At 35.2% G+C, this 12,269-nt stretch overlaps 1 protein-coding gene across 5 annotated transcripts in view; it reads right to left on the bottom strand.

Moving 5' to 3' along the window:
- VPS13A (vacuolar protein sorting 13 homolog A) overlaps positions 1-12,269 on the bottom strand; it is a 264,964-nt gene that overhangs the window by 211,670 nt on the left and 41,025 nt on the right. For all 5 annotated transcript variants that reach the window (XM_055272202.2, XM_055272201.2, XM_063636975.1 and 2 more), the window contains exons 11-17: positions 8,818-8,945; positions 8,516-8,622; positions 7,537-7,708; positions 2,882-2,944; positions 2,276-2,408; positions 1,393-1,487; positions 600-742 (exon numbers count right to left, since the gene is read on the bottom strand). In XM_055272202.2, coding sequence (XP_055128177.1) covers positions 600-742; positions 1,393-1,487; positions 2,276-2,408; positions 2,882-2,944; positions 7,537-7,708; positions 8,516-8,622; positions 8,818-8,945 — 841 coding nt within the window. The remainder of the gene's footprint in view (positions 1-599; positions 743-1,392; positions 1,488-2,275; positions 2,409-2,881; positions 2,945-7,536; positions 7,709-8,515; positions 8,623-8,817; positions 8,946-12,269) is intronic.

Below are 12,269 nucleotides of genomic sequence, written 5' to 3' on the forward strand. Positions count from 1 at the left end.
ATCTTCCTCATTTTCTCTTGTCACCACCATGGAAGAGGTGCCTTTCGCCTCCCTCGACGTTTCTGAGGCCTCCCCAGCCATGTGGAGCTGTTGGTCCAATTAAACCTCTTTTTCTTACCAGTCTTGGGTAAGTCTTCATTAACAGCATGAAAATGGACTAATACAGTGGTGGTGGTTGTACAACTTCGTAAATATACCAGTGTGAAATTACTATATAATACAGTTGTGAAAAATCAATGAATCATACACTTTAAATGAATTGTAGGGTATGTGAATTACATCTCAAAGCTATTTTTAAAAAAATAAAACTAAACACTCTCAGATAAAAACCATATTGTTAATGCTGTTTCTTTTTGTGTAGTGTAGTTGTTGATCATTTTTGTATTATTCTTTAATGCCCTATGTTTCACTGAAATGTGGTTTTTCTACTGAACATGTATTATTTTAGCAATTAAAAAAAAAACCTAAGTTTCCTGAAACCACAAAAGGATATATTAAACTATAGTGCTCTTTACAAAAGACTAGGATTGTGACCTAATGTCTAAGAACACAGTGAAGTTTTTTTCATATTTGATAAAAGAAGATAAATTAATACTTACTTTATTGCTTGTGCTCCTGGTCTTTGCACAATTAAGGTGCTAAATTCTTCTATTACAATATCTATCAGCTCAGGTTTTTGATGATTTTCTCTTAGAACAATTGACATACTTTTCAAGTGGACAAAAAACTTCAAGGCTTCAAACTAAGGTATATTCAGAAGAATAAAATGAAAACATATATATATAAGCATAACAAATAATCTTATTCTTATAGTACATTCATTTCAAAAACCACCAAATATTTTAAGGACATTTTATTTCTTCAAGAATCATCACATTAACAACAAAAAAAGAGACAATATTTATCCCTACCTTAGAAATTAAAATAAATGCAATTTTACAGACCCAGAAAAAAGATCACAGAGCAAGTCAGTAACATATATTTTTGAAAGGATTAAAAAATAGACATATGTAACATTAAATTCCAAAGCATAAGGTCAGGAGCAGTGGTTCACGCCTATAATCCCAGCACTTTGGGAAGTCGAGGCAGGCAGATTGCTTGAGCTCAGAAGTTCAAAACCAGCCTGAGCAACATGGCGAAACCCCATCTCTATCAAAAAAAAAAAAATACATATATATATATATATATATACACAAAAATTAGCCAGCATGATGGCCCATGCCTGTGGCTCCAGCTATTCAAGAGGCTGAGGTGGGAGGATTGCTTGAGGCCAGGTTAAGGCTGGCAGCAGAGACCACACCACACCCAGCAGTCCAGCCTGGGCAACAGAGTGAGACCCTGTCTCTAAATAAATAAATAAATTCTAAGGTATAAGGCAAGAAAACATCTTACTGTTTTTGGTAAAGTTGGATCAACTGCTGTTTCACTATAGCCAATTGCTTCATAGAGTAAAGCTTTTTCTTCAGGTGTCAACATTTCTTCAAGAACTACAAATCAGAAAGAAGTGCTTTATGTTCTTAAATAAAAACAATAAAATTAACACAATGTATCTGCCTTTAATAAACAGAATGTGAAATTTACTTTCTTGAATGCTCTTAAGAAATCATAAACACTGAATGTTTGAATGGGGCTGGCAATTTTACAAATAATTATCCAAAATATAAATTGCTAAATATATAAGTTTAGCAACATTAATTTATAACATTTGTATTAAGCAAGAGCTCAAAAACGGCTAACTATATTAGACAATAGCACTGTGCTAATCAACACATTTAGTATAAAAAGTAGGTAGTATTAATATTGTAATTTCCTCCCATGTTATAGATGATAAAACTGAGGTTTAGTGCACTTAAATAACTTGCCAGAGACACACTGCTAATAAGTGATAGATCTAAAACATATACCTAAGTCTCTAAAACTCCAAAGCTATACTCTTAAGCTGTTGGTTAAAAATCAAAAATCTTTCCAAGAAACAACTTTAATAAAAATTTACAAAGGAGAACACTTCGGAATTTTTATTTATTTATTACTGTGCTATATGCATTCACTAAATCTCTGGGCATAAAGCTCTTTTGTAAGCACTAGTATGATTTTTTAAATTATTTTTTATTTTTAAACTAATACACACTTTCAATGTTTTAATAGTTTTATTTGTAATAACTTTATATATAATTACACAAATATACTTCAATGTCTATTTACTTTAGGCAAAAAATGGCAAAACTTTATTTTGATGCTCAGTGATTAACTATGCTGTAAAATGAAATGGACATACTTCCAGGTTTAACATCTGGTTGCTGTTCATTAGTATTTTGTTCTGACCAAGACCATAGCCAGCTAAACCACCCTTTATTATCCTCTGGATCTTTTACTCCTTCTTTGTAAATTTTGTATCCAGCTTTCTTTACCTAAAATGAATAAATTTTCAAATAAATGACACATTATCCTTTATTTAGCAACTGAAACAAATATAAGCAAGACATTCTGAAAACTTATCCTCTTGAGCAAAATGAATGTCAACAATATACACATTAATAACAGAACACAGTAACTGTAACGTTAGTCAAACACAACAATTTAGGAGTACCACATAGTTTTTCCACCATCTTATAAGAAATGACGACAGAAAAAAAATAAACTGGCTTTTACCTTCATAACTGAATATTTGAAAAGCCCAAATATTTAGAAAGGTTGTTTCCCATAGAAATCTGTCTGATTTAAATGGATGTGCCAAAAAAATTAAATAATTTTCTTATACTAAAAAGCAAATTGAACCATTTTTTGGAAACAATATGTTACAGTATGAGATTAATAATATCACATCTGTCGTATCTATATGGAATTCAGAATTATTTTTACTAATTGAAAAGCCAAGAATTACCTCAACTTCTGCCTGCTGTCTAGCTATAGTTATATTAAAGACATCCAAGGTTTTTTCCAACTCCTGAAAAATATAAACAAAAATGTGTTAACTTTACAAAAATAACTTTACATAAATAACTTAAGCACATTATCAAATGGCTGCACTAAAGAAAAGATATAATAGGAAGCAAACAACAGAACATTCAGCAATATAATACATATAAATATATATGCCATTATAATACATGTTAAATTCTGGGAAGCAATGCTTGAACGTGTATCAGCATGGAAATTAGTAAATTAGAGAGTAATTTTTTGAAAAATGAAATCATACATATTATGCATAAAAGAGTTCCAAACTCTTCAAGTTATAAACATATTAAAATATGTACATGCATTGTTTAAAACGATTTTATTTGGGTTTAAACTACAGATAAGGGTAAACATATTGGTTACATTTTCAACTAAAAATATAATTACAAGGCCAAGCACAGTGGCTCATGCCTGTAATCCCAACACTCTGGGAGGCTGAGGCAGGCGAATCACTTGAACTCAGGAGTTCCAGACCAGCCTGGGCAACATGGCAAAACCTCTACAAAACATATACAAATTAGCTAGGCATGGTGGCACACGCCTGTAGTCTCAGCTACTTAGGAGGCTGAGATGAGAGGACAGCTTAAGTCTGAGGGGTCACGGTGCCACTGCACTCCAACCTGGGTGACAAAGTGAGACCCTGTCTCAAAAAAAATCGACACATAGATATATAATCATAAATCCTTCATATTATGTATACAGCCTCTATGTTATCATTAAGACACAGGCATACCTCACAGATACTGCAGATTCAGTTCCAGATCACCACAGTAAGGCAAGAGTCAGACAAATGTTTTGGTTTTCCAGTGCATATAAAAGTTATGTTCATACTACATTATAGTCTATTAAGGGTGCAATGGCATTGTCTTAAAAAAACAACATAAATACCTTAATTTTAAAATACTTCATTGATAAAAAATGCTAACAATCATCTGAGCCATCAGTAAGTTGTAGTATTTTGCTGGTGGAGGATCTTGCCTCGATGTTGATAGCTGCTGACTCATCAGGGTGGTGATTGCTGAAGGCTGGGGTGGCTATTGCAATTTCTTAACTGAAGTTTGCCACAACAGTTGACCCTTCTTTTCACAAATGATTTATCTGTAGCTTACAATGCTGTTTGATAGCATTTTACTTACAGAATTTCCTTCAAAATTGAAGTCAATCCTCTCAAACAGCACTGCTGCTTTATCAACTAATTTCATGTAAATTTCTAATTGTCATTTCAACAATGTTCTCATCTTCACCAGGAGTATATTTCATCTCACGAAACCACTTTCTTTGCTCTTCTATAAGAAGCAGCTCCTCATTGGTTAAAGTTTTATCACGAGATTGTAGCAATTCAGTCACATGTTCAGGCTCCATTTCTAGTTCTCTTGGTACTTCCACCACTTCTGCAGTGACTTTCTCCACTGAAATCTTGAACCTCTCAAGGCCTTCCATGAGGGTTGGAATCAACTTCCAAACACCTGTCAATGTTCATATTTTGACGTCCACCCATGATTCACAAATATTCTTAATGGCATATAGAATGGCAAATCCTTTCCAGAGGGTTTTCAATTTACTTTGCCCAGATCCATCAGAGGAATAACTACCTATTTCATAAGGCAGCTATCATCTTACAAAATGTACTTCTTAAATAATAAGACTCGGAAGTTAAAATTACTCTTCAAGCCATGGGTGGCAGAACAGATATGGTGTTAGCAGGCATGGAAACAACATTCATCTCCTTGTATATCTCTATCAGAGCTTTTGGTGACTAGGTGCATTGTCTATTAGCAATAATATTTTGAAAAGTATCTTTTTTACTGAGCAGTAGGTCTGAGCTTGGGTTTAAAATGTTGTAAACAGATATGTTGTCATCCAGGCTTTGCTGTTCTGTGTATAGAGCATAGGCAGAGTAGAGTTAGCATATTCTTAAGGGCCCTAAGATTTTCAGAATGGCAAAGAATCACTGGCTTCAACCTGAAATCACTAGCTACAACAGCACACAGCAAGAGAGTCAGCCTGTCCTTTGAAGCTTTGAGGCCAGACATTAACTTTTTCACTCTAGCTAGGAGAGTTCAGATGGCATCCTCTCCCAGTAAAAGGCTGTTTCATCTACACTGAAAATCTGTTTAGTATAGCCACCTTCATCAGTGATCTTAGCTAGATCTTCAGGATCACTTGCTGCAGCTTCTCCATCAGCACTTTCTTCTTCGCCTTATGCTTTTATGTTATAAAGACAGCTTCTTCCCTTAAATTTCAAGAACCAATCTCTGCTATCTTCAAACTTTTCTTCTGCAGCTTCCTCACCTCTCTCAGTCTTTACAGTATTGAAGAGAATATGTTTAGGGCCTTGCACTGGATAAGGCTTAGGGGAATGCTGTAGCTGATTTCATCTATCTAGACCACTAAAACATTCTCCACATCAGCAATCGGGCTGTTTTACTTTCTTATCATTCATGTGTTCCCTGGAACAGCACTTTCAATTTCCTTCAGGACTCAGCTAACCACTGGGCACAGGCAGCCTAGCTTTTGGCCTATCTCTGCTTTCAACATGCCTTCCTCACTAAGCTTAATCATTTCCAACTTTCAATTTAAAGTGAGAGACGTATGATTCTTCCTTATATTTGAACACTTAGAGGCCTTTGCAGGGTTATTAATCGGCCTAATTTCAATATTTTATCTCATGGAATAAGGAGGCCCAAGGAGAGGGAGTCAGGAAAACAGCCAGTCAGCAGAACAGTCAGAACACGCGTAACATTTATTAAGTCTGCTGTGTTAGAATAAAAACTTCAGCCGAAGTACATTTAAAAGATTTAATTAAGCAATGAACAATTTCCAAACCCGGCAGCCTCCAGAGCCAGAAGAAGCTCAGAGACTCTGGTGTAGCCACACGGTGGAAGATTTATGGACAGAAAAAGGAAAGTGACATAGAGAAAATGGAAGTGAGGTACAGAAACAGCTGGTTTGCTTATAGCTTAGTGTTCACCTTATTTGAACACGGTTTGAACAACTGGCCACATGTGATTGACCAAAACTTGGTGATTGGCACAAGAGTTGACTAGAGTCTGTTTACACTTCCATTTAAGCTATAGTTCATGGCATACAGAGAAACCTTTAGGCCAAACTTAAAATATGTAAGGAGGCAGCTTTAGTCTAAACTTAATTTAACAGCTGTCTTATATGGATGCAGTTTGTGGCACCCCAAAACAGTTACAACAGTAACAGCAAAGATCACTGATCATAGATCATCATAACAGATATAATAATAACGAAACAGTTTGAAATATTGTGGGAATTACCAAAATGTGACACATAGACATGAATAAATGCTATTGGAAAAATGGTGCCGACAGATTTGCCAGACAGGGTTGCCACAAAACTTCAATTTGTAAAAAACACAATGTCTGCAAAGTAAAATAAAGTGAAGTATGCCTGTATTTCAAGTAGACCCAGATACACTTAAAACTTGTTTTTAATACTTAACACCTTTCATAGTTGTCATAGCTATTGAAATAAGCTGAGATTAGCTAAATCTTTCATCACAGCTATCTTGACTTACCCATAATTACTTTTGAGAATTTCATGCTCAAACTATTTTTCCCCCAAGAGAAGTAACTACAACCTATTATTATTTCATACTAACTTATTCAGAGTTCTTCTATCCAGACTTGGAGGACTCAGGTTACGATTCAAGACTAAGAAAACCTGAACTCATCCCCCAAAGACTCTAAGCCCAGGCATTCCTAATAGCCCTAGGTCTTCATAAAGTCTCCCACATTGAAAATAAAAGTAAAAGTCAATCTAATCTATGAATTAGAAATTCATTCTGGATTCAGAATGTTTACATTAACTTCAAGAGACTAATTCCCCTTAATATCTCTAAGCTATAGTTCATCGATTTGTATAAGAGTCCCTCTTGAAATATGTCATGCTAAAAGATTAATACAAAAATAATATCTCAAGATAGATAATTAAATGTAAAATTACTGGTAGAGACTAGAGATACCACAAAAATTAAGAGAAAAAGGGCTCTGTATAAGCAGAAAATTCAGAGACTTTCATGCAGGCACTAAGACTTGAGTGGAACTTCACGGATGAGTAGAATTGAGTGGGTACGGAGATAAAGGCAGGTAGCATTTATGAGCATAGGCGTGGCTATAAGAATGAGCATTAAATATACAGAGGATAGGAAACATTAAATTAGCGCACGGTCAGATTGTAACATAGGGAAAATGTAGTGGTGACACAGAAAAGGCTTTGAAACCAACACAGAGAAGTTGGAATCAATGTAGCAAACACTATTTAGACTTTCGAGGTTAAAAATGACATAATCAACAGAGGTTTCAAGTTACTATTTCAATGAACCCAAATTCCTTCAGATTGAGAATAATCTCGAATTTCAAAAGCTCACAGGAGAATTTCAACAAAACTTGTATTATCCAGCTGAAGTCAAGAACAGAAGTACAAAAAAGTCTAAGTAAAAGAGATGAAAAGGTCAATAAAAATTGGAATAAAAGGTAGGGAGTATTAGTCACTGAAGACCAGTAAGGAGCTATGTAGTATAAAACATTCAACAATTTCTTTTTAAATGCTAACCTCCAAAGACACGAGAAGTTCACCAGGTGGCTTCTTACTTGTTAACTTTTTTTTATACAGTTCTTTACATTGCTTCACTTTTTGCCTATGTTTTCTAATATGCTTCCATGACCACATCTGTAACCTGGGGCAAACATCTACTTCAAGAACACCATGTATAGCATAAGCCCACCTAGTTAAAAAAAAGAAAAACATTTAACACCCTCAAATCAACAGTAAGAAGCATTACTGACATTGCTGCTACTCTAACAACATACATAACTATAATACAAAGATTAGGAAAATGATATATTATCTGAGTACTTCCTTTTTACCCAACTCCATTTGCATTAATAATCCATCCAATGTTAATCTTTCATCTTTCTTAAGTGAAAATAAGCAAAATCATTCCATTTTGTTAAATATAGTTCTACGCAAGAACTGTTAAGGCATTAATTGGCAAATAACATTTAGTCATCTGAATAATAACTGAAATAGTCAACTGAAAGAGTAATTGTAACATCTAGAAACTAGGGAATAGCTTAAAACCTGGAATAACAAGACTTTTGAGTTTTAAAATGGGATTATCCTGCATAGACTCCGTAACATTTTTAGGTTTTAAAATACAGGTTTAATAATACTGGTTCAGCATATCGGATAGGGAAGTTGAGGTGGGGGCTGGGGAGAGACAATGCAAGAAAACAAACCAGGATTTGTTTTTGTAATAATTCTAAATATACTGACCCGTCTATATATAGTAAATGAAAACTATGGCATTCGAGCATCTCAAGTTGTAAACTGTGTTAGGAAGAATCCCTTAAATCAGTTTCATTAACTCAATAAGCTAAAGCAGCTACATATATTTCTAGCTATAAATCAATTATGGTTTGTATCAGACCTTAAAAATGGTATATCTTAAAGATTATTCTTGAAGTTGAGAAGTTTATTTTTATGTTGTATTTTTAAAATCTTAAAAAAAAAAAAAATTCAAGGCATTTACCATTCTCTGGCATGGTGGTGAAGAGGCACGTCAGGTTTGAACTTCCTGTAAGGCAGATTTTGTGTCATCATATCAACTGATTCAAGAAGCTCCATAATACTGAAATACTAAAGAATGGAAAATTAAAGCTCTTAAATGTATCACATTTTTTTGTTCAATTGCTGAAGATAGAAGTTACACTACTGACTTTTTAGGGAAATGTTACCATATAGCATCATGAATTTTAGTGAAACATTTAAAATCTTAGTTTTGCTTTTATCAAACAATAATTCACAATTGAAAATTATATTAAAGAAAATCACCTGTGGTTTATTAAATTCAATTGCTATGTTATGTAACTCAACATCCAAGTTTATTTTGGGGGCAGAAAAGTCAAAATCAGATCGGCGATTCATCACAAGTTTGGCATTAGCAGATATGGGACGAAATACTGAAAAATAATACAAATGGAAAAAAATAAAACTGAGTTATATTTCCAAAGTCTCAAGGCAATGAAGTGATGAAGTTGAAAACATTGATTTCCATTTATTTTATACCCTTTCTACAGTTCCCAGATGTTCACACTGCCATGGTTCAGTCAGATGAACTATTCCTTAATTAGTGGAGAAGATTCTTTATCTGTTTCCTACTTATAATTCACTGTCTTCCTTAAATACAATAAAGGGAAATTGAACTCCCCCTCAAAACACCAATATGATACTTAAAAGCAGAAACATTTTAAGAAAAAAATTTCAAAAAAATAGTTTTAATACAAGTACACAGTTTTATAGAATGAATGAACATTAGAAATGCTAAGAGGATTAACACTGGTTTCCACCATTATATAATTAAAATTTCTGAATTTCTGATCAATTTCTCTAGATCCATCTGTGTTGTTCCTTTTAATTGGTAAAAGGAGAGAGATGAAGAGTGAAAGTTTGTTCAGGATTACCTGCTTGGCTCAACCCATAATCTAAGATAAATTCCTCTCAACTCTTTGTGTTTGGTGCCAAAAAGAATAAGAACCATTCAGAGGAAGACCAGTAATAGCAGAATCTAGACAAAGATCCATCATTAAATTATAAGCTAATCTGTATATAAAGATGATATATTCCTTTTATTTTAATCATCGATATGGACTAACATTTAATTTCTTAAACATTAAACATTCAAGAATATGTTTATTTGAATATAAATAAATGCTTAAAGATCTCGTTCTTTCTTCTGTATTCCTTCTTACATTGAAAAAAAAAAAAAGGAATAAATAAATAAATTTAGTGGCTGGTGATAGAAGCTACCCTGGACCTACAATTCAATGATCCTCCAAACTTTCTCTGCCCTTCACCTCTGCTTCACATCCTCAGTCCATCCCCACCTTACTGAAGTTCCATCATCAGTTATTTTAATCATTCCTTTGCCTAGACTCCTTAACTTCCCACTTCGTCAGTGTGGAGTAACCCACTTAACTCCACAGTGCTCCTAAGGAGCTGAACACAGTCGGGCGTAAAAACATACTGCTGGGTCTCACTTTAATGTCATAAATCTCAAGTGCATCCTTAATGCTGCTGAGCAATCACACAACAGTCCTTCAGTCGAGGAATCATCAAAATCCATGCTACAGCCTATTTTTGTACAACCAGTGAGCCAAAAATGATTCATACACTTTTAGAGTTGTTTAAAAGAAACAAAGAGGAATGTGTCAAGAACTGTATATGGCCTGCAAAATGTAAAATATTTAACTTACTACATGTCCCTTTCCAAAAAAAAAAACAAAAGGCAATGTTCTCAAAGTATGAGAACCTTATTGAACCCTATTCTATCTGAGTGGTTCTCAAACTTTAGTATTCATTAGAATCACCTGGAGAGATTATTAAAACATCAAACTGTAGAATGGGAGAAAATATCTGCAAACTATCCATCAATCATACAGGGGACTAATATTCAGAGTTTACAAGAAACTCAAACAGCAACAACAAAAAACTCAACTCCATTAAAAAGTGGGCAAAGGGCTGGGCACAGTGGGTCATGGCTGTAATCCCAACACTTTGGGAGGCCAAGGCGGGTGGATCATGAGGTCAGAAGATTGAGACTATCCTGGCTAACACAGTGAAACCCCGTCTCTATTAAAAGTACAAAAAATTAGCCGGGCGTGGTGGCGGGTGCCTGTAGTCCCAGCTACTCAGGAGGCTGAGGCAGGAGACTGTCATGAACCCGGGAGGCGGAGCTTGCAGTGAGCCAAGATTGCGCCACTGCACTCCAGCCCGGGCAACAGAGCAAGACCCTGTCTCAAAAACAAACAAAAAAAGTGGTCAAAGAACATAAATATTTTTCAAAAGAAGATATGCAAATGGCCAACATGCAGATGAAAAACTGCTCAACATCACTCATCATCTGAGAAATGAAAATTAAAACCACAATGTCTTTTTTATTAAAAAGACAAAAAATGACAGATGTTGGTGAGGATGTGGAGAAAAGGGATTACTGTTGGTGGGAACGTAAATCAGTACAACCTCTGTGGAAAACAGTATGGATATTTCACAAAGAACTAAAAACAGAACTACTATTCAATCCAGCAATTCCACTACTGGGTATCTACCAGAAAGAAAAGAAATCGTTATATTAAAAAAAAAAAAAAGCGCATGTATGTTTACCACAGCACTATTCACAACAGCGAAGATATGGTATCAACCAAAGCGTCCATCAACAGGTAACCGGACAAAGAAAATGTGGTACACAAACATCATGGAATACTTTTCAGCCAAAAAAAGAAGAAAATCACATTTTTTTGCAGCAACATGGATGGAACTGGAGGCCATTATCTTAAGTGAAACAATGCAGAAACAGAACAACAAATACTGCATGTTCTCACTTGTTAAGTGGGAGCTAAATAATGTGTATATATGGACACAGAGCATGGAATGACAGTCACTGGAGACTCAGAAAGGTAGAGAAATGGGAGAGGGGTGGATGGTAAGAAATTACTTAATGGGTACAATGTACATTATTCAGGTGATGGATACGCTGAAAGCCTAGACTTCACTACTATGCAATATATCCATGTAAAGATTGTACTCCACAATTTTATACAAATAAAAAAGTAAGTACAAAAACATCAAATGCTGAGCTTCGCCTCCAGAGGTTCTGATCCAGGAGGTCTGGGAAAGGCTCTAGAAATCTGCATTTCTAAATGATGTTGCTAGTTTGAACCATACTTTGAGAATACTGCCCTAGTCAACTCACTCTCTCACCCCCCTAGCATTCCTATTTCATACCCTCTTTTCCCTCCAAAAACCTCCAACACCTCATATAATGGTTAATATTGACTGTCAACTCAATTGTATTGAAAGATGCAACTTCTGTTCCTGGGTGTCTCTGATGGTGTTGCCAAAGGAGATTAACATTTGAGTCAGTGGACTGGGAAGGGCAGACCCACCCTCAATCTGGGTGGGCACAATCTAATCAGCTGCCAGCGCGGCCAGAATAAAAGCAGGCAGAAGAACATGGAAAGACTAGAGTGGCTTAGCCTCCGAGCCTACATCTTTCTCCTGTGCTGGATGCTTCCTGCCCTCAAACATTCAAATTCTTCTTCTCAAACTCCAAATTCTTCAGCTTTGGGACTCAGACTGGCTTCCTTGCTCCTCAGCTTGCAGATGGCCTATTAAGGGATCTCACCTTGTGATCTTGTGAGTCAATACTCCTTAATAAACTCATCTTTATACATACATCTGTCCTATTAGTTCTGTCCCTCTAGAGAACCCTAACATACCTCAGATAC

The sequence above is a fragment of the Symphalangus syndactylus genome, chromosome 3 (genome assembly GCF_028878055.3).
Source record: "Symphalangus syndactylus isolate Jambi chromosome 3, NHGRI_mSymSyn1-v2.1_pri, whole genome shotgun sequence".
NCBI lineage: Eukaryota > Metazoa > Chordata > Mammalia > Primates > Hylobatidae > Symphalangus > Symphalangus syndactylus.